Here is a 24,074-nt window from a genome sequence, read left to right on the forward strand (position 1 = left end):
TCCCCATCCAGACCTGAACGGCCTCAAGACACTGAGTCATCGCATCGAGGGCTTCATTGGGGTGGTTCGGGGTGGAAATGTACAGCTGAGTATCGTCAGCGTACAGCTGACAACTCACCCCGAAACCACGGATGATCTCCTCCAGCGGCTTCATATAAATGTTGAACAGGAGAGGTGAGAGAATCGACCCCTGCGGCACCCCACAAGTGAGTTGCCTAGCAGTTGATCTCTGCCCCCCTGTCAACACCGTCTGCGAACGGTCGGAGAGGTATAACTACTTAAGCTACTTAAACCATTTTCTTAAAGCTAAAATAAATGAATCATAGGAGCCAAGTCTAATCTGACATTTCTAAAAATATTTCTTCATAATTTTCCTACATAAAATACTACTTTCTACAATTTCCTTTTAAGTGTCTATGGACATTTTTTTAAAATTATGCTTATTTGCTTTTGGGGGAGGGGTTTTTAGCTTCATTATCATGAGCTTCATTCATGATTGTTTAATCAATATATAGAATAGAATAGAATAGAATAGAATAGAATAGAATAGAATAGAATAGAATAGAATAGAATAGAATAGAATAGAATAGAATAGAATAGAATAGAATAGAATAGAATTTTTATTGGCCAAGTGTGATTGGACACACAAGGAATTTGTCTTGGTGCATATGCTCTCAGTATACATAAAAGAAAAGATACGTTCATCAAGGTACAACATTTACAACACAATTGATGATCAATATATCAATATAAATCATAAGGATTGCCAGCAACAAGTTATAGTCATACAGTCATAAGTGGAAAGAGATTGGTGATGGGAACTATGAAACGATTAATAGTAGTGCAGATTCAGTAAATAGTCTGACAGTGTTGAGGGAATTATTTGTTTAGCAGAGTGATGGCCTTCAGGAAAAATCTGTTCTTGTGTCTAGTTGTTCTGGTATGCAGTGCTCTATAGCGTCGTTTTGAGGGTAGGAGTTGAAACAGTTTATGTCCAGGATGCGAGGGATCTGCAAATATTTTCACGGCCCTCTTCTTGATTCGTGCAGTATACAGGTCCTCAATGGAAGGCAAGTTGGTAGCAATTATTTTTCTGCAGTTCTAATTATCCTCTGAAGTCTGTGTTTTCTTGTTGGGTTGCAGAACCGAACCAGACAGTTATAGAGGTGCAAATGACAGACTCAATAATTCCTCTGTAGAATTGGATCAGCAGCTCCTTGGGCAGTTTGAGCTTACTGAGTTGGCGCAGAAAGAACATTCTTTGTTGTCCTTTTTAATGATGTTTTGATGTTAGCTGTCCATTTGAGATCTTGCGATATGATAGAACCCAGAAATTTGAAGGTTTCTACTGTTGATACTGTGTTGTCAAGTATTGTGAGAGGTGGAAGTATGGAAGGGTTTTTCCTAAAGTCTACCACCATTTCTACGGTTTTGAGTGTGTTCAGTTCCAGATTGTTTTGGTTGCACCACAAGGCTAGTCATTTGACCTCTCGTCTATATGCGGATTCGTCATTGTCTCGAATGAGACCAATCACTGTTGTGTCATCTGCGAACTTCAGTAGCTTAACTGATGGATCATTGGAGATGCAGTCATTGGTATACAGAGAGAAGAGAAGTGGGGAGAGCACACAGCCTTGGGGGGCCCCTGTGCTAATTGTACAGGTATTTGATGTGATCTTGCTTAGCTTCACCTGCTGCTTCCTGTTTGTTAGGAAGCTTGTGATCCACTTACAAGTCTGTTCCCGTACCTGTAGCTGGTTTAGCTTAGTTAGAAGAATGTCTGGAATGATGGTATTGAATGCTGAACTAAAGTCTACAAAAAGGACCCTTGCATAGGTCTTTGGAGACTCAAGATGTTGTAGGATGTAGTGCAGAGCCATATTAACAGCATCATCTGTTGATCTATTTGCTCGGTATGCAAATTGCAAGGGGTCTAACAGCGGATCCGTGATGGTTTTCAGGTAGGAAAGCACTAGCCTTTCAAAGGTTTTCATGACTACAGATGTTAGAGCAACTGGTCTGTAGTCATTCAGTTCCTTGATGGTGGGCTTCTTCGGCACTGGGATGATGGTAGAGCGTTTGAAGCAAGAAGGAACATAACACATCTCTAGTGATTTATTGAAAATATGGGTGAAGATGGGGCCAATTGGTCAGCACAGACTTTTAAGCAAGAAGGAGTTATCTTGTCTGGGCCTGGAGCTTTTCCTGGCTTTTGTCTGTGAAATAGGTCCTGCACTTCCTTTTCTGTGATCACTAGGGGTTGTGAACCCAATGAAATGGGGTCAGTTGTAGGAGGCTTGGCTGTTGTTGGTGTGTCTGAGATGGGGTTGTGGAGATAGGTGGCTGTAGTTTCCTTTCAAACCTGCAGTAAAACTCATTCAGGTCATCTGCCAGTTGTTGATTACCTTCAGCCTGGGAAGGAGGTTTGCCATAGCCGGTGATATTTTTAAGAGTTTTCCACATGTTTGCTGGTTCATTTGCTGAAAACTGATTCTTTAGCTTTTCAGAGTAGCTTCTTTTTGCTGCTCTGATCTCCCTTGTTAGTGCATTTCTGGCCTGATTGTACAGCATTTTATCACCTTTTCTGTAGGCTTCCTCTTTGGAATGTCGTAGCTGCTTAAGTTTAGGTGTAAACCAAGGTTTGTTGTTACTGTGTATTCGCAAGTTCCTTGTAGGTACACATAGGTCTTCACAGAAGCTGACATATGATGTTACAGTATCTGTGAGTTCATCCAGGTCTGCAGAGGTATAAAAATATTCCAATCAGTGCAGTCAAAACATGCCTGTAGCTTTAATTCTGATTCCTCCGTCCAGGTTTTCACTGATTTAATTATTGGTTTTATGGCTTTAAGTCTTTGCCTGTAAGCAGGTACAAGGTGAATCATGCAATGATCAGAGTGTCCTACAGCTGCACGTGGTAAAGACCGATAGGCATCTTTTAGTGTTGTGTAGCAGTGGTCTAGAGTATTCTTGCCTCTGGTGGGACAATTGACATGCTGAAAGTATTTTGGTAGTTCTTTCCTTAAGTTTGCCTTGTTTAGATCTCCCAAAACAATGGCCAGTGAATCAGGGTGTTTGGCTTCAGCCTCCATGATTTGGTCAGCTAGAGTTCGTAATGCCTTGTTTACACAGGCTTGTGGTGGGACATAAACAGCAATTAGAAGAAATGAGGAAAATTCACGAGGCGAATAGTAAGGTTTGCAGTTGATAATTAGAGTCTCTAAATTGTTGTCACAGAATTTGTAAATTATGTTAAAATCTTGACACCAGGTTGAATTAATATATAGGCATAAGCCTCCTCCTTTCTTTTTACCAGATGTTTCTGGAATCCTGTCTGATCGTTCAATTTGAAATCCTGGAATGTTCAGGCTGCTATTTTCAATTGATTCATTTAACCAGGTTTCAGAGAAGCATAGGACTGCTGAATTGCGAAAATCAGAATAGTATTTGTTTAAGAGGAGTATTTCATCCATCTTATTTGCAAGTGAGCGTATATTTGTTAGGAAAATATAACATTCTACCAAGGATACTTGATTATGAGTTGTTTTGTATTCTTCAGGTAACTTCCTGAAAGCTGTAGAACATTATGAAGCATTCTATAACCTGACAGTGGGACGGACATGGAAAGATGATACAGGCCGAAATTTAAATTCACTAGCCTGTGAACATCTCTGGAGAATTTACACATTACTGGCAGACAAAATGCTAGCAAATAAAGAATATCAAGAAGCCATCAGAACTTTAACAAAAGCTTTAAAAATGGCAGAAGAAGGTGAGAAAGAAATAACATTCTTACATTGTCTTTCTTTCATATACAAGACTGGATTTCCCCCAAAAAATAAAGAAAAAAATAGAAGAAAAAAATCACCAAGTGCTTGATGATTATTTTCAATGAAAGTCAAAACAAATGCTATCAATGTATTTTTAAATCTTGTAAAACTGAAGTACCTACTTGTCAACGAGCAGGGGTCCATTTCTTCCAAGAAAGCTTTTAACTCTAAAAATGGAGTCATTCAGGACTACTACTTTAAAAAAATGAGTCCATAGTCAGAAATAAAGTCTCTGGCAACATTTGGGTTGTGTTCTTCACAGATATTGTGAGTGACACTACTTATGCATTTAAATAAGGTAATGAAATGTTAAAGTACATGGCTCAAGTACATGTACATGTACATAGATTTTTATTTAATGGAGCATCACTATTATGTCAGTACTTCTTAAACAAATTATTTTAATAATTAATGCAGTTACTGTAGTTTTAATTCTAGACGTTGTCATATGGAACCTCTTTTTTTGTAGTGCTCTTTGATACTTTTTAATTTTAATATATATGGGAATACATCAAGAGTATATCTGGCATAGAGCCTAGTTATTTGAGGGACCATATATCTCTCATAATACCTGCCTGGCCAATCCAACCTGGCAGGATTGGAGCTCTTCAGATACCTTCACTTCTATCTATTGAGACTTTGGAAGCAGGCCTTTTGTGTAGCAGTACTTGTTCTCTGGAATGAGATTCAAATGGCCTCCATCCTACTGGTGTCTCAAAAGATCCCAAAGACCTGGCTTTTCACCTAGGACTTGATGAATGTGATTGAAGCCCCTATGTCTTCATTTTCTTGTTTCTATCTGGGTTTGTTATCTTTGCCATTTTTATTGCTTTTGTGTTGTTTTCTTGTTTGTACATGTTTTTAACCATTTGTAAGTGTCAAGATTCCTTGGGAGCTGGGCAACGTACAAATTTAATAAATCAAATTGAATTGGGAGTGTTGACAGTTATACCGTCTTTTCCATCTAATTGGCAAGCGTGCTCTAGATATAAGTCTACCATATAATAAACAAATAATACATGATTGATAATTGGTTGTATCAATACAGCTTAAAAAAGGAGGAAAACAGTTAGCTCAGTGATAAAGAAATATCCTTAAGTAAATTCTCTGAGTAATTTTTATCTCAAGGGTATACAGCAATTCTATTTTATCACTCTGGGATAGATAGAAATTTGACCAGTGGTGGGTTGCTCCCAGTTCAGTCTGGTTCTTGCAAACTGGTAGTAATGGCGGCGGGAGACTCTGCCCACCTGCCTGGATGTCATCATGAACAATCTGCACATGCACAGAAGCACGCAAGCGAAGCGAGCTCCTGTTGTGAACTGGTAGTAAAGGTAAGTGGAACGCACCCCTGACTTTGACACAATCATTATCCAAGCCCTACCCATTCATGGATGCATTAATAGTATACATATGCATAAAAGACTTGGGTTGTAGTGCAGATTTTGACATACAACCCTCTGGACATCCCTGGCACAGACGTAAATAGAAGGAGATTGTTATGGAATCTCCTAGTGAACATGTAACACTTACTATTTGCACACTGTTTGGCAGTGCCTAATAAATAAGAGATGTTTTTCTTTTCTATTATATTTCTCTGCCTGCACCAAAGCAAAATGAAACACTTGACATAATATTTTATACAATGTTTTTTTCTATATAGATAATATTAACATTTGTTAAGATGAGCTGAAAACAAAATATTCACACAAAAAATTCAATAATTTGTTTTTATGCCTAATTATAAAACAATATTTATTTCTATTTAGCAGAGAATATGAAGATGGAAGGAGAAACTGCTTTCTGTTTAGGCATAGCATATTTTTCAGCCGGAGAATTACAGAAAGCTATGTTAGTAAGTCTAAATGATACATACTCTCTTTTATGGTTGTAACATTAAGTTGCTTATAGCAATTAAATTGAGATCTGAAGTATGTGTTGCAATATGAAATACTCCTATTCAGAATTCTACTTTCTGCCAGGCTGCCTTGATGAATATTGTTTCCTCATTATCTCTTGAATTTTGTGTGTTATTTCCCTCCAACACCAAACAGTCCATTTGGTTGAAAATTCTCAATTGTTATAAGACTTTTTTGGTGTCTCCTTTGTTGGACTTCATCACTGAGTACATCATCTTTCTGTCCATATAAGCTGACTGACCACTTAGGGAAACATGTAGAAATACTAGTAGCGTTCTGCACATTTTTCTCTTTATCTTCTGTGAAATACCATATTGTTTTGCATGTTTCTATCTAGTGTGCTTTCTGCTGTTTAGACTGATGTTTGCAGGCTTTTCATGACTTCCTTTCTCTTTTAGTTTGGTTTTCTTTCTCTTCTGATTGTAACCTGTGCAGGTCACCAAATTGCTCCCCATGACATTGGATAATATATTACAGGATCTTAACTGTAGGTAGAATTAAGCAAGTTAGACCAGTGGTGGGATTCAAAAATGTTTACTACCAGTTCTGTGGACATAGCTTGGTGGGTATGGTGTGGCTTGGTGGGCGTGGCAGGGGAAGTATACTGTAAAATCTCCATTTTCTTTCGATCAGCTGAGACTCAGGAGACAGAGAATAGATGGCAGTAGGGCCAGTCAGATGTGGTATTTACTGGTTCTCTGAACTACTCAAAATTTCTGCTACCAGTTCTTCAGAACTGGTCAGAACCTGCTGAATACCACATCTGAGTTAGACTATCTTTACACCATGTCGTTTCCTAAGTAAAAGCTTATCCTTTTCCCCCCCTCCCATGCTATACTTACAGAAATTGTATTCCTAACTTTAATTTTTCTCTCTATTTGTATGTTTTGCATTGTATAAAGTTGTTCACTATCTACCTCCCTTTCACCCTCTGGTTAAAACCATACTGGTTTTAACATTTTGGTCTTGGTTTGCAGTAGAATGTAATATAAAGTTTTCTTGAAGTATTATGTGATAATAGTAGTTTTGCCTCCTGGCTAGACCTTATTAACCTGTTTCATTCCTATATCTGATATGCAGCACATACATTTGAAAGTTTGCTTTTTTACCATGAAGTAAGCTTCTTCTTTTCCTGGAAAAGGAAAAGAATAATCTATAAAGTAACTTGTCTGAAGGAAAAATGAGTGACTGGAGAAGCAACCCTTCCCTATTTGCTCAACCTATTTCCAAATTTAGTTGGGAGATGTTGTTTCTATTGCTCTCTAAAACAGCTACAGATCAAAAGGCAACCATATGGAGAATTTTCCTTTGTTCAAGATCAGAACAATCTATTTAATTATTTTAAAGTATAGATTCCAGCCTTCAAAATTATATAAAAATATCATAATAATTTTATTTATTAAGCCTCTATTGGTAAGTGCTATTTAACTGTTTAATTTACTACCTGCCTTAGAAAGGAATGAGCAGAGTTTATGTTATTTTTATTGGCAATAATTGGTAATATACCATATTGCTAGCATAAAATAATTTCTTTACCCTTCATTCCTTATTCTAATTCTAATATATACTCTAATATATATATTGTCCCTCTCAGCAGAACAAAAAGGGTGGGTGTAGTCCACGACCCTTCTCTTAAGTGTTGCCATCATCAAGAGCTAGGAGCAGTGCATTATGGAGTAGGTCTTACCAACTGAGATCCCCAGAGGTCCTATACAGAAGACCCAGCAGGCTGGAAGGGAGGATGGGAGTTTATAAGCAAACAGTGGGGGAGGTATGCAGGGGTGAAATCTAAAAATTTTCCCTACCGGTTCTGTGGGTGTGGCTTAATTGGTGGGCATGGCTTGGTGGTCAGGTGACTGGGTGGGCGTGGCCAATAACAATAAATAATAAAAATAATAAAGTACACAAAACAATAAGAGGTACCAAAAATCAACTTTCACACTTTACACACACACACTACACAACACAACTGACTCTCTCACACACACAAAATGCCACATACAGCTTTGTGAGATTTTATGTGTTTGTGTAGTTAGAGTGAAACACTACAGAAACACACCAAATCTCAGAAAGCTGCACAAATATTTTATTTATTTTATTTTATTTATATTTTTAGATAAAAACAGATAAATTTAAAACTTCCTTAACTTTAAAACTTCCTTGACTTTAAAACTTACTTAACTTTAAATTGCTATGTCTAAAAAAAATAAAACTCCTAAAAAAGCCCCAATTAACTATTTTTTAAAGCTTCCCCCCCCCACTTACTTATCTAATTCAAGGGAAAAGGCAGGCAGATTGAGTTGCTCACCGATAAGATGGATTGCAGGCAGGCAGATTCAGTTGCTAGCTGATGCAGTTGATTGCAGCAGCTGAAGCAAGGCCGGAATAGGGAGCGAGACTGAAAGAAGCAGAAAGCTGCCAAGTAGGCAAGTGGGGACTGGGCGATTGGGTGAGCATAGGTGGGGGGGAAGGATTTTTGCTACCGGTTCTCCAAACTATCCGCCCTCATTGCTACTGGATCGCGCGATCCGGTCTGAACAGGGAGCATTTCACCCCTGGAGGTATGTTAGGGCACTATGGTAGGAAGTCTGTTTTTTAAAAAAAAATAGTGCATGATTCCTGCTTTAATTTATATTATTTTATTGGTTACTGCTGTGAGCCACCCAAGGTTATTTTTGATAGAAGATGTATATTAGATACTGTATATATTGTATATATTGTATTGTACATAAGACTGGTCATGTAAGTCTTTTAGCTGATATGGATTAAGTTATATGATTTTACTATCCAAAGAAAATATGTTGTTATATGTATTTTTGTGAATCACTAGGACAATAATGGTTTGAATTAAATCATTTAATGTAATGTAAAATTACACTTGGTTGAATGTGGAAGATAACTATCTATTCTGGACTACATTAAAAGAACTAACTAAACCATAGACTGATATGAAGCACATAATTGGTTTGCTGATCTTTAAACTTATATAATTGGTTTATAAACAATATTGCAAGTATTGCTCTTTACCTACTTCAAATTTGTCTTCGTAACATCAGTTGTTGAAGTGAGATTTGAATCTGAACTGCAACCGAGGAAAGGATGTTTAACTTTTTTCCTTTGTGTAGCCTCTTCCGTGCTGTTGTCTCACCGCTGTTAAATTTCCTTTCAGAAAAGGAACAATTTGCCATTAATAATTAAATTCCTTACAGAGAGGGGTGAAATACATTTACCTTCCTTAATAGTTTGGAAGTGCATGCGCCCCACACATGCAGAACCTTTCTGCGCATGCGCAGAGGGTATAAAACACATTACTTCCTGGTTAAAACCAGGAAGTAAAGACAGCCGGGTGGGTGGACAGAGCCTTGCACCGTGATTGCTACCAGTTTTCCGAACCACCCGCCACGATCGCTACTGGATCGAGTGATCCAGTCTGAACCGGGACCATTTCACCCCTGCTTACAGATAAATAAAAACATTGTAATCCAGATAAGTGGAAGCAAAATAGTTGCCCTGTCTCCCATATTATAGTTCTGACCCTCAGTTATCCCATTCATTGCTATTTAAACTAACTTTAAATACAAAGGTTAGTTCTATGCCTAAAGTCGGGTCTTATTTGACTCTAACCACACTTGAAGGGTTAAACTCAGTGGTGAAATCCGGCTGGAGGTATCCGGCTCACACGAACTGATAGTGCCAGTGGCGGGAGGCTCCGCCCACCTGCTGGGATGTCATTACGTCCCATTTTTTACCCTCTGTGCATGTGCAGAAGAGGTGCATGTGAGTGTAGTGAAATGTGAGCATGAGTGCTCACATTTCCGAACCGGTAGCGAAGGTAAGTGCTTTTCACCGCTGGTTAAACTCTTAGGTAATATATTTCATTCAGATAAATTGGTGTAAAATTGGTGTTATTCTTGTTGTTTTTATTATTAAATAATAGCAGCATTGTCTTGAATGCTTTTTATAACATGAGATGAAGAAAGTTAGATGATAGAGAAATTAAGAATTTTAATAGCACAAGGCTTAGAAAGATTAGGAAAATAATAAAAGAAGAGCAAATAGTGATGCTAGGAAATCATTTGTAGAAGTGAAGTTTTTTTAAAAAAAGAAAGTGACATGATAAATTGAGAAAGAACAACTTTTTCATGCTGAGGAAAGATAGCATCATGAGCAGGAAAAAGAAGAGATACAGTAGCATAAAAGATAGTTCTAGCTGAGCTTGAACTGAGCAGATAAAATTAGAAAGGAGGAAGCAATGAATGTCAAATGAGAATTTGTTGGAAACTTCCCTGGCATGCCAAGGTAGGAAACCTTGATATAAGAAAATATTTTGTCATATATACATCTATAGCTCAAGTGGATAAGAACAAAAGAGAACTGGGTTGGGATGTAGATATTAGATTTGAAGATACTGAAAAACAAGTGTAACTAATAGGAATCATATGGGGAGGGAAAAAAATATCTGTTTTACCTGAAACTGCTGCATTTGGGGGGCGGGGGGAAGCAACAGCAATTAAAACAATCTTGCCAGTAAAGGAATACAAGAAGGAATACAATTCCTAAAGCAGTCCAGTCAGAAAGATGGTAAGTTATAAATCCAATATATCTGAAGGACACCAGATTGAAAAGGCTGCTTTAGAAATCTGAAATTATTTACGTAGTGTTTATGCAGAGCCTCAAGGTATATGCAATTATAAGGTATCTACATTATGTGTTTTCCTTCTTTTCTTTCTCTCGCGCATCTTTTAGATTTGTAACTTGTGATCTTCGTTTAACACTTCATTTTACTGTGTTGTTGTCTTATTTATAAGGCACAGAAGAACCCCAGAATGGCTGACAGAAGTTTTCTGATAACAGTTTCTTTTCGTATCTAAATGTATGACTGGTGTAAGACCTGACTTAGACCAATTTCCATATAACAGGTTATAGAGGTTGCGGCAAGATCTTCACCTTGGACTTCTTGGTTCACAATTTAAACTCTTAATCACTGCATTATACCAGATGGTAGTATATAATTTCTATTATGAAGATGCTGACACAGCTCTTACCTAATCTGTCTGTTGTGTACTTTGTGTAACTTAGCTGATCACAGAGACTACATGGTAAATCCTTATCAGTTAATGCAGACAATGTTCCCTACATCATGCATTTCATTTAGTTTGTAAATGCTTCCATATGCATTTGTATTTGTTCTAGATTAAGTAACAAATTATTATGCACTACTGAATTCTGAATCCATATTTTTGTTTAAAAAGATATGGTATGGGCAATTTCAGAGAAAATATTATTTACTATAAATAATGTAATTATAGAAAAGAAATTAAACTAGAAGGAATTCCCATATTAAATTTTAATCATTGTATGTTCAGACCTAGATATCTATTCTGCTGTTCCCTTTGTAGGTAAAGTGTAGTTACCAAAAATACCTGGAAGTGAAACATAATAAAGAAGAGCAAATAGTGATGCTAGGAAATCATTTGTAGAAGTGAAGTTTTTTTTAAAAAAGAAAGTGACATGATAAATTGAGAAAGAACAACTTTTTCATGCTGAGGAAAGATAGCATCATGAGCAGGAAAAAGAAGAGATACAGTAGCATAAAAGATAGTTCTAGCTGAGCTTGAACTGAGCAGATAAAATTAGAAAGGAGGAAGCAATGAATGTCAAATGAGAATTTGTTGGAAACTTCCCTGGCATGCCAAGGTAGGAAACCTTGATATAAGAAAATATTTTGTCATATATACACCTATAGCTCAGGTGGATAAGAACAAAAGAGAACTGGGTTGGGATGTAGATATTAGATTTGAAGATACTGAAAAACAAGTGTAACTAATAGGAATCATATGGGGAGGGGAAAAAATATCTGTTTTACCTGAAACTGCTGCATTTGGGGGGCGGGGGGAAGCAACAGCAATTAAAACAATCTTGCCAGTAAAGGAATACAAGAAGGAATACAATTCCTAAAGCAGTCCAGTCAGAAAGATGGTAAGTTATAAATCCAATATATCTGAAGGACACTAGATTGAAAAGGCTGCTTTAGAAATCTGAAATTATTTACGTAGTGTTTATGCAGAGCCTCAAGGTATATGCAATTATAAGGTATCTACATTATGTGTTTTCCTTCTTTTCTTTCTCTCTCGCATCTTTTAGATTTGTAACTTGTGATCTTCGTTTAACACTTCATTTTACTGTGTTGATGTCTTATTTATAAGGCACAGAAGAACCCCAGAATGGCTGACAGAAGTTTTCTGATAACAGTTTCTTTTCGTATCTAAATGTATGACTGGTGTAAGACCTGACTGTTTTCCCAATTTCCATATAACAGGTTATAGAGGTTGCGGCAAGATCTTCACCTTGGACTTCTTGGTTCACAATTTAAACTCTTAATCACTGCATTATACCAGATGGTAGTATATAATTTCTATTATGAAGATGCTGACACAGCTCTTACCTAACCTGTCTGTTGTGTACTTTGTGTAACTTAGCTGATCACAGAGACTACATGGTAAATCCTTATCAGTTAATGCAGACAATGTTCCCTACATCATGCATTTCATTTAGTTTGTAAATGCTTCCATATGCATTTGTATTTGTTCTAGATTAAGTAACAAATTATTATGCACTACTGAATTCTGAATCCATATTTTTGTTTAAAAAGATATAGTATGGGCAATTTCAGGGAAAATATTATTTACTATAAATAATGTAATTATAGAAAAGAAATTAAACTAGAAGGAATTCCCATATTAAATTTTAATCATTGTATGTTCAGACCTAGATATCTATTCTGCTGTTCCCTTTGTAGGTAAAGTGTAGTTACCAAAAATACCTGGAAGTGAAACATAATAAAAAGAAAAAAAATCTATCTAATCTAAGTTTGTATCAGTACCATTCATTTTCATACTTCATTTTCCTTGTAAGCCACCCTTGCTTTCATCATGTCCATACATTAATTCAAAATTGTCTTTCATTATTTAAACTACTCCCTCTTTCTGAGGGTATTATTAACTCCATCCAGCCATACTTTCCTCCTTCCTCTTCTTTCATATATTTGTTTTGTAATTTTGTCTTCATTCATTTTATTTCTTCAAAGGACCTCAACATATTTCTTTCATATAGGTCACTCACTTTTGACCTATATTTGTCCATATTTATTTCTAAGTATGCTCTTTTCACTGTATTCAACTTCTATGTTTCTCCTTCTATGTTTTGCCAGTTGTCACTACCATATAATAAACTTCTCTCAACCCAATTTTTATATTTCTTCAACAAATATTCATTCCTTGAAACAGATCACATACTACCCACTACTTTCTACTAAGATTTGCATAGTCTTAGAATTTCTCCATTTTCCCATCTTTAAAAAATGTTTTACCAACGTATACCAATTTACTTTCTTGTGTTATTCTTTTTGCCTATGTATGATTTGCAATAATCCATATCATGTTTCTTTCCAAACACAACTCTTTGCTGCATTATACACATTGTCTAACATTTTCGGCCAATCATTCATGCACCCAGCCAACGATACAGCATTATCAACATACGAAAGTATATGTGCATTCACATCTCAATTAACACACCTCTAATGTCATCACAAGCATTTCTTATACATTTGTTCATAAATAACACTGAACAAGCAAGAAACATCATGCATTCTTGGCTTATTCTCTACTGATTCCTTTTTTATTTAAACAATTTAATATGATTCTTCTTGTGTATATAGTATCTTTAGAATAGAACATTTCACTATCATTGTTAAAATCAAATTTATTACATCCCTAATCATGAACATTAATCCAAGTAGGTTTAAATCAAATTTTAAGTTTATACCTAATCATCGGTAGTGACCAGTGCATACTATATTAAATATCAATTGTTTTCATCTCTGCTGAAGACAAATAAGCTTTACTGTCAAATTAGAAAGGATTGCTAAAATGTATCTGTCTGTTCTCAGTTTAATTGTCCCTTTATCCAAGGGGAGCTCAGATGCTTAGAGTCGAAATCATTGCCTTCCGCTCCCAGGAGACTACTAGTTATCATTACTTGTAACTTACATACAATACAGCTACGAGCCTGTTTGCCACATGTTAATGTGTATTTCATCACTAGCTTCTGTAGCTTGCCAAAGGGTTTTGCCACACAGCGTGGGACTATTCAGAGATACACTTGGGGATCTCAGCAGTTATTTTTCTGCTTTGCTTTGAATTTTCATCATCATTTCCCCTTTGTTCTGTGACCCACCTCAAGTAGCGTCCATCTGTGGGAATCTAATAGGAGCAGATTTTTCAGATAACCACTGCCTCTGGATATTTTTGACTCTTTTTGTTATTTCATTTTTTTTACTTTCTTCCCATAATGCAAACAGTAGAGAAAGAACATGTTCTACGTAGTCCCCTGAGTTTATGTACAGCTTATAAAATATCAAATATAGCCATTTTTATTTATTAAGTGAACCACTTATTATGGAATTGGTTTTTTTCCCTTAAGGTGCTAATATTAAATCATATGTTTATTCGTATTTTAATGCAAATGAGTTTAACTTTTCGTTAATAAAATATATAGCAAAGATAGGAGATTTCTTATGTGAGAATTCGAGTCAATTGATTTTGGTAAATAATTGTTGAAAGTAATGGATTCTATGAATATTTGAGATGCCTCATTGTTTCTAAGATGCTGGAAGAAGTTGGTTAGTTTTTATACAAAAGGCCAACTGGAGATGTTAATAAAGTTTAAGCTTTAGTTTAGGCATGATTTGTTGTAGAGCAAGGATGTCAAATTCAATTTCATTGAGGACCACATCAGGGTTGTGTTTGACCTCAGGGGGGCTGCAGTGGGCATGGCCAGGGTGAGTGTAGCCAGCTCAATGTCATTCATGTCAGGGGCACCTGAGGTGGCCCGAGCGCTCTGCCAGAGAAAACAGGCTCTCGAGCTCTGTTTTCGCAGGCAGAAGCACCGTTGGTCTGTCCTTCGCTGTTTTTAGGGTGGCCCTGCGGGCCAGATCTAAGCATCCCTGGGCAGATCTGGCTCCCGGGCCTTGAGTTTGACACCTCTGTTGTAGAGTGTTCTATGTAATGTGACAGTGTAAATGGTTCAGAAATTTCAATTAGGCAGAATGTGGAAGTCCAAAACTTGTTGCTGCCAAGGCACTTAAAAATTTATGATCAGGACTTCCGGTTTGGCACCGTAGGTGATGGCGGTGATCTTTACGATCACCAACCTCTGGATTATGTGGAATCGCTAGGACAGCTTAAATCTACTGCCCAGCGGTTCGGAAAACCCCCTCTTCGGGAGAAGGAGAAGGGGTGAGCTGAGGGCAGAGGTTGAATTTCCCTAAAGCCCCTGAGAAAAAAGGGGTTTGAAGGGTTAAGTTCCCTCCAGTAACCCGAAGTGCTCCAGATCCGAGGATTCTTCTGCTTTGGCGGAACCAATCACCACGACCAAACGCCGAGATTTATTTTGGACAATAAAGGATTATACCGGACAGAACGAAAGTGGGAGAACTTTAAGCAAGTAGCCAAGCCGATTCCCGATACTTTGTAACAAGCTTGAAAACAGCAAGAAAATGGAGGCGAATTGTTAACAAGTTAACGAGTGGAAAGCGAAAGTGATACTTTCAGCGTGTGCCTCTGCAGTTGGTAATTTGCATGTTACTTGCTGCTTTAACTCTTTGCTGCCTGCTGATAGAATCTAGGAGATTTTTAAATACTGCTTTAAAAGACTGTGTTTTCAGAAGTTAAGAAGATTTAAAGTGAATATTAAGTTGGAAATAAATAAATAAATAATTTTATAGAAGATGGCAGCCAAACAATTAAAGTCTACTGTAACAAAGAGCTCTGGAACTTTATCAGCTGGTGCCTCTCCAGCTCATACAGCAGAGACTAGAACATTGAATTTAGAGGCGTTACAAGAGAACTTAAAAGGCTTTATAGAAGAAAAATTTAAAGTAATAACTGATGAGATGTCTGAAATGAAAGAGCAGATATCAGAAATTCAAGTGGGAAATAAAGAAGTTAAAGAAGGATTTGTAATGGCAGTACAAAGTTTGGCAACGAATGTGATTTTATTGGAAGAGGAGGTTGAAGAAATTAAGCAACATAATTCAAAATTAGAAAATAAAATGGATGAATTTCAAAGTAAAATGGAAAAACAGAGGATGAAATAGTTTTGATACAATATAGAAATATGGAATTTGCTCTTAGAATTCGAGGTTTGAAAGAAAATAAGGAAGAGAATTTAAGGAAATTTTTCTGAAGTATTTGCTGAGATATTAGCAGCTCGTCCAGCAGATGTGGCTTATCAAATTGATAAAATATATCGTGTGAATTCTTGGATAGCAAGGCAAAAAAGTTGCCAAGGGATGTTGTTATTTATTTTACAAACAGAACAGTGGGAAATCAGATTATGCAAGCTTCATATAAGGGGAGAAGATTCAGATTGCTGGTCAAGATATTTTGATATTAAAGGAAATTCCACCAAAATGTTAAGGGCTAGGAAGGAATTTGCCTTCCTGGTGAATGAACTTAAAAAACATCAGATTGAATATAGATGGGATATTCCAACTGGTATAATAGTATATTATGCAGGGAAAGTACATCGTTTCAATACGGTTGGAAAAGCAAGAGAATTTTATGTTGAGGTATTAAAAGTTGGAAGTCTTCCCCCATTGGAAGCTAGAAGAAGGGAGGCTGAAGTGAAGGAAAGAGAAGTGAAGCAGGTACAAGAACAGATTGTGATGGAAGAAGATTTATTACAAGTGTTGGAAATACCTACGACGGGTTTAGATTCAAAAGAACAAAGGCTGACTAGAGCTGCTGCTAAACGCAAGGAACAAGAGATGAAGGCACAACAACAACTGGCAACTACTACAATGGAAACAGTGGGAGGAGCAAGGCCTAAAGTAAAATGTGATCTGCGGCTGGTGTTCCAAAAGTTTCCTTTGGCCGATAATGGCAATTAAACTATTATCTTGGAATGTTAATGGCCTGAATTCACCGTAGAAGAGAAGGAAAGTATTTCATTATTTGAAACAATTTAAAAATGACATTACCTGTTTACAAGAAACACATATTAGATCTTGCTAAATGTTGGAGATGCGATTGTGAAGATGCTACTTATTACCATATATGGTGGACTTGTAAAAAAGTTAAAGTATTTTGGATTAAAGGCTGGTGGATCATGCAGAATATTTTGAAAAAGAAGATTAAGTTTACTCCGCAGTTCTTTCTACTAGGAATAATTATGGACTATACAGCTATAGAGACTAAATTGATTTTGAACTTAATAACAGTCGCAAGACTTTTGATTGCTCAGTATTGGAAGAAAGAAGAATTACCTACAATCGAAGAATGGACAAAACAAAACAACAAATGGACACTCAAAGTATCAAATCTGGCAGAGATGACAAAAATCTCCGCTTACTTGAAAGACTATACACTAGAAAAATATATTTTAGAATGGAAAATGTGGATTGATTATATTTAAAATAAGTATCAGATAAAAAAAATATCGAATAGCATATGAGTAAATTTAGGAAATATTTTGTATTAGATATATTTTTGAAGGAGAGGGGAATTGAGAGTGTGACTAAGTGTGGTGTGACTAGAGATTATAATTTAGGAATTATTTTGGATTATGATTGTTAGTTTTGATACCCTGCATTTTGTTCTGGGAAGTCGGGGTGGGGGTGGGGGTAAGGGGAGGGAATTGGGGGTTTGGTAGAGAAGGAGTGATGGTTAATTTACAGGGATTATTGAAGAAATATAATTAATGTAGGGTCGGGTCTGCATAGTTACCATTTTAGAACGGTGGGGAGGGAGAAAAGAGAGAGTAGGAGGTAGGAAAGAGGAGAAGAGGAAGGAAGAGGGGTAGAAGAGGGAGAAGGAAAGTGGAGGGTGGAGGGAGGAGTGGATGTAGATAAGAGAAGGAGAGGAAGGTTTGGAAAGTAAAAGAAGGTAGAAGAGGGAAGAGTGTTAAAAAGGGTGGTGGTGACTGGGCAAGCCCGACTAATTGTATATAACTGTACATTGGATGAATTATTTGATATGATTGTAAAAATAAAACTTTTTATAAAAAAAAAAAAAAATTTATGATCAGGTTCTGTTCGAAGACTATTGTGCAAGGAGCAATGCCTTGTGAGTACTGATTCTCATATAGTAGAACTCTTTACTACGAGAGATCCAATCAGGTCCCTATTAATATTTTTTTTAAATAAGCAACCCCTTTTTATTTTAGCTATTAAAAATACACTTTTCCCTGGCTTTATATAATCATGAATTGCATTGTGTTTGTTTACTGATTAGATATTTTATATAACCCTTATGAATCACTTTTGAAATTGATGTGAAGAAGTAGCATATACACTTATTAAATACTTGGTACTAAGCAGCTAATCTTGTCCTTTCACGCCACAGTTCTATTACATTTTTCCTGCCTTTCATTTTATGCCTTCGTGACAATCACAAAATTATAAGTTCAGAAAATTCTATGATTTAGAACAAGAAATGTGCTTAGAAATTCACATGTTCTAACAAACTAGTACAAGTAAAAGCAGTAACTATGGATGAGTACTTAGACAGGTCCACTGTATTGTAAGGGACTTAAGAGGATATTGAAGTGTTGAGATGCATGTCTATGCTCAATTTATTGTGACTGTCCAATTAAACCCATTAGAACATACTTTTAAGTAGATACATATAGGATTATGCTATGTATTAAACTGCTTATATTCATTTATTCCCTTGAGGCATGTGGCCTCAAATGTGTTTCTTATATTTGCATTTTTTTTTCTGACAGAGTCATGCAGAACACAGTGTGGTCATGTATAATTTAACACAAGCTGTATTCAATTTACGGTTGTGCTTATATTATCAAATGCACTTTTAAATTGCATCTTTTAACACCTGATAAATAAAAGACAATATAGATACTTACATCAAAATCCAGTAAAATTCTTAAGTTTTTGTTCGGATCATGGTGGAAGTCCAGCAATTAATATTTGATGACGTATTTTCAGAATTTATATGTTGTCTTTCCAACAATTAATTAATTAGTTACAAATAAATTAATACATAATTATAATCAATTAACTGATTAATCAATATATACTTACATAATTAACTGCACATCCGATCAGAAGTTGGTAATGAACTGTGGAATTAATTGAACAATCAGTATTTATAATAAAAGGTTTTATTATTGCAAATTGTAACATAGTAATTCAGTTTCTGTAGTATGAAATCAGATAACAGCACTGAAGAAATACTGTCAACATGTGTAGATGCACAGCATCTCATTATACATTTATGTGTGAATATGTAGAGAAAAAAATTAACCAATAAAATTATATTTATATTTACATGCATTTCTAATAATGGATTCAGGCTGCACAAAATGGTTGAGGAATAGGAATGCTTTTTTCCCTATTTATAAACTGCACATTCAGTCAATTGTATCTATAGTATGAGTTTCTTTTAGCCACTTATCCGATAATAAAGTCGATGATACCTATAGTATTTAATGGTTACTAAGCAAAAATATATAAGTAAAAATCTTCGACTATCAAAGTATGTCACAGACTAGAAGATTGCATATATATAAAAAAAGTTTTTTACTAATACAACAATTTGCACTTATATTTGTTATCACTCCACATGCAGTTTATGTGAAAGAATATCATCCTTGCTACAAGGTGTACAGTATTGGCATATTAATTCAATAAGGCACCACAGATATCTGGAACACATTGTTGCATGCATGCATTTCTACTTACTCAAATCTCCAGTCATCTTACATTTAGCTCACTATTTTTCCCCCCCCATCCTTGAAGATTTTTCTCATCCAAAAATGCGCTCTGTATGCTTATATGGTTTTTATGCAACACATCTTACAGAAGAATTCTGTCCTATAATCATCATCCATTCTTCTCTCTTTGCACTGCTTTCAGAATTGTCACTGCTCAGTACTCAGTGCCATGCTGGCTTGTTTTGTCAATAACCATTTATATGTTGCTAGAATAGTAGCAACCATTACATCTGACCTCCCTGTTTCATCAATTATGGATAGATTATTGGATGTGAACATCTGCAAAAGCTCGCTGCTGAATTCACCTCCTGACGGGGATTAGATAAAGTATTAAACTGTTGTTTATTGTCAGGCCAAACATCTACTGAGAAGCCAGGGAATTCCAAGTCCAGCAGATTCCTATCAGCAAATACCAAAAATTGTTTACTATTGCTACTGCTTCCCATAAGATCTTTGGCATTTATTATTTACACTTATTACTAGTTGTTATAACATACTTGATAAAAGCTCTTGGCAGGTTAGCATTGTCACAGCTGCCAGAATGGAAGACATACATAAATTATGTTTGTTTTAAATATCCTCTACAGAATAGCAGATTGTCTTCAGACTATTGCACTGGTTATAACTTAAAAATATATTCCCCACATTTTTGAATTTGAAAATATTCAATTATCTTATAGGTTTTTTTCACTTAGAAAAGTATGTGCCAGAATTTGCTTTTATTTTAAAAAATTTAAATGATTTTGTCTGGAATATTAATATAAATAGGAAGACTTACAGATTGCCACAACCGATCCTTATGAAGAAAAGGGCATGTACCCATCTAGAGAAGGTGTATATTCCACATCAGAAGTTTATGTAGATGCCAAATAACATGGGAGATAAGATGGAACTTTTGGGGGCATTTGCTAAGAGGTCAAGTTGAAGTCTCGATTAAGTGATTAAGTCTCCTTTTGGGAAGCCTCCAGATAGATAATAATCAAATTCATACATTCCAGGCATGATACATAGAACACAAGATCCTGAATCACATCTAACAAGGCAGCCTAACATGAATTGTGAACTTCATGAAGAATAAAAAAATTAGCACCTTCAGAACCACTTCTGAGACTTCACATGTTTATCCGAGATTGGCTAGGGAACAAGGTGGCAATACACTGTCACAACGGCAATACAATGGAATCACTGTCTTATATCAAGCCATCCAGAACAAGAAGCAGTCCTTAAGGCCTTTAATAGGAATGGAGTGGAGTGGAGTGAAGTGGAATGGAGCAGAATGGAGCAGAACGGAACAGATACTTTTGTATCTGTTCATATTGTATCTGTTCATATTCATATCTGTTCATATCATACATATTTGTATGATACTTATATATATTGTTGTGACAAAATAAATAAATAAATAAATAAATAAATAAATAAATAGTAATATAATCATAAGATACAAATAGGAGAAGGTAGTAGGAAAGATTAGAAGATAATTGCAATAAGAAATAAACTTACAAACAATCATAACATTCCCAAAATAATAAGTTTGCATCATTCCATTAAGGTCAACTAAGCATTTCATACATAAGTAACAGTAAATTTATTATAAGTTGTAATATGGCATGTTTATGTAACAAAATGAGATAGCAGAATTCTGAAGTGGTAGAATGACCTGAAGTATGAATGCATAAAACGGAAAATGAATTTTGAGTTTGTAACAAAATACTGAGACCAAAAAGTTGCATCAAACTTGTTTCAATTGATTACAGTTCAAGCAAAAAATGCCAGGCTTATATGGGCATCCCAAGTTCTGTCACAATTTTAAATTTCAAACATTTGTTTCAGCCAAAACTCTTGAGGACTCACAAGAAGTTTCTACAATTACAAAAATTCAATTAACCACTAGTTTTAATAGTGGAACATTTTAGTCTTCTTATTAGTACAGGAGTTACTAGCTAACTCTGTTGCTCTTTCAGAAAAAAAAATGTGCTACCTATCATGAATAGAATATTAGACTTTAAAATTTTAGACTGTCAACAATTCCATAACAAAAAACTCACAAACAAAAAGATTCTATTTTTTAACATTCTGAGATGATATTAGTACCTGCCTATCAGTTCTGGAACATTTTTTTTAATTGAGATGAGCACACAGAAAAACTTCATGTATGTCACATTAACATATACTGCATATTCTAGGAAGTGCATATCTTTATAACTTTGTAAATGATTAATCAGAGAGTAGAGTTGTGAATGCATCTATAAAACATCCTTGCTTTGAGAGAGTGCATATCTTTCCATATGACTTCATTTCATTGTATTAATAGCCTCTTAATAAACTTAACACTTATTTCTCTCCTTCGGTCAAGCTTTTGTAGTATAGGGCTTAATATTGGATTAACAGTGGGTAGATCAAGGGTCATAATTTCACTAAATCACTGGTTTCATAGTGTAATCTTGACTCATATTGCACTATACCACAAACTAGTTACATTTTTGTAAATATACAATACATTTATCTTATGATGTCTGTTGGTATATTAGACAGATGCGAGGATGCCATATTTTACTTATCATATATATATCATATATATCATATATATACCCAAATTTTAAATTTTCCAGATACCAATAATTAAAAACAGGAGCTTTCTATATCTGCAAACAAAGGTCTGATTCTGTTTGTACCTGTCCAAAGTAAAATTCTATTTTTACCTTTAATTTAAATTAATATTTGATTCAAATGTTACTGTGCATTAGTTCCTTTTCCAAAAGCAGTACTAAGCTAAATGAAGTATGGGCACAGAATTATTTGATATAGTTTCAAATATTTCAAATATATTGAACAATATGCACCCAGTAATGTTTCATTTAATATATCATACAGTAGTTGAAAAGGTATAGTTTGATTGGTTAATTTAAAAAAAAAATCTTATTTAAAAGATTGATATGACCTCCCATTTTAAGCAATTCTTAGCAGCCACAATTAGTTATGTTTTCTTAGATAACTAAACAAATGTTTGTTTGTTATCCCATCTTTATTACTTTTACAAATAAGTCAAGGTGGAGAGCATATCTACAACACACCTTCCTCCTCCTATTTTCCCAATGACAGTAACCCTGTGAAGTGGGCTGAGAGAGAGTGACTGACCCAAAGTCACCAAAATGTTTTCACGGCTAAGGTAGGACTAGAACTCAGAGTCTCTCACTTTCTAGTCTGGTGCTTTAACCACTAGACCGAAACTGTCTCTCAAGTGTTAAGATACACTGTATCAAAGTAAGTATAGTTCAGGCTTATGAAATAGAAGGTGCACCATATCCAACTCCTCTATTCTGGAAAGGAATTACTTATGCCTGGTTGTGAATACTTAGTTACAGATCTATATTAAAAATGCAAATTCAATTTTTTTCAGTAAAAGGTTTGACAAAGTAACAAGGGTTTGAAATCAACCTAAAGAGGATATCCAGATACAAGCAACTGTAGCTAAACCAAGCTCACAAATTTGGTTTTGAAACTGTGGGTTTGTTGGAGACGGCTGAAGGGTATATGAATTCTACAGATTTGGAGTTAACAGAATTGATAAGTGATGAACTGGACTTTCTTAAGAAGATTCATGGTGATGTGGGAATGGACTTACTATATATCTATCTGGAAAACAAGTTGGACTGGACTATTTTGGGAAAATGGATCAAAAATAGAGGGAATAAGATACAATTGTTGTGAAAGTTTTCAACCAAAATCTTAATGAGAAATGTTATTGTTAAGGATCAAATGAGGGTATTTGATTCTGGACAGATCAGAGATAAAGACGCTAGTGATTTATAGTATGAAACTGTTGTAGACTTTCTAAGAGTTAATACAATAATATATTGTTAACAGAGGGCTTTGAAGTTTAACTTTGCTATTAATTCACCCGTTAACTACTTTGCCTTTATATATGGTAGATAAATTGTAGGTCAAATTGATTGAAAATAGAGATAGAAGTTTATAAATTTGGGGCCTGCTTCGCAAGGGAGAAAATCTGATATTGTTTTCATTAAAAAAAAATTGGAGTTTGTGTTTTACCTTAATTTTCCAAATAAAATATTTTTTTTATTTAAGATAGATTGTCAAACCAGAATCATAACTTCATAAGCATCAACATAAAAATGTTGGTGTTTATATAGTGCCAGAAAATACACTGCTGTGGAAATTCTTACTTTATAGTTAAAAATCTAAATCTCATCTTTTAATTTACTTTGGATATGAAATTGGAAACATTGCTAGTGTAATTTTCTGTGCCACAGGTAACAGAGAATGGATGGATGTGATATGTAATGAAATTATTTGGGTATGTATCTATATGTATATATACTTTGCCTTTCCAAAACAGTACAATTGTTTTTAAATTGCATTATTTAAGTGAGTATAAACAGCTTATATAAAATTATAAATACTGAGGCAAAATCTTAGGCCTGAGATCTTAATTGTGAGTGACTGACCAGGAAAGAAATTTTAGATTGTGAAAATGTCAGTCTCTGTTCAACTGCTGTGAAAAAGA

The 24,074-nt window shown here is 35.3% G+C and overlaps 1 protein-coding gene across 3 annotated transcripts in view; it reads left to right on the forward strand.

The window, feature by feature from the left end:
* The window catches only part of TTC29 (tetratricopeptide repeat domain 29), a 126,458-nt gene that overhangs the window by 39,476 nt on the left and 62,908 nt on the right, over positions 1–24,074 (forward strand). For 2 of the 3 annotated variants that reach the window (XM_058193940.1, XM_058193943.1), the window contains 2 exons: positions 3,560–3,772; positions 5,600–5,685. In XM_058193940.1, coding sequence (XP_058049923.1) covers positions 3,560–3,772; positions 5,600–5,685 — 299 coding nt within the window. The remainder of the gene's footprint in view (positions 1–3,559; positions 3,773–5,599; positions 5,686–24,074) is intronic. The other variant, XM_058193942.1, reaches the window with a different exon arrangement.

Source organism: Ahaetulla prasina, chromosome 8 (assembly GCF_028640845.1).
Source record: "Ahaetulla prasina isolate Xishuangbanna chromosome 8, ASM2864084v1, whole genome shotgun sequence".
Taxonomy (NCBI): Eukaryota; Metazoa; Chordata; class Lepidosauria; order Squamata; family Colubridae; genus Ahaetulla; species Ahaetulla prasina.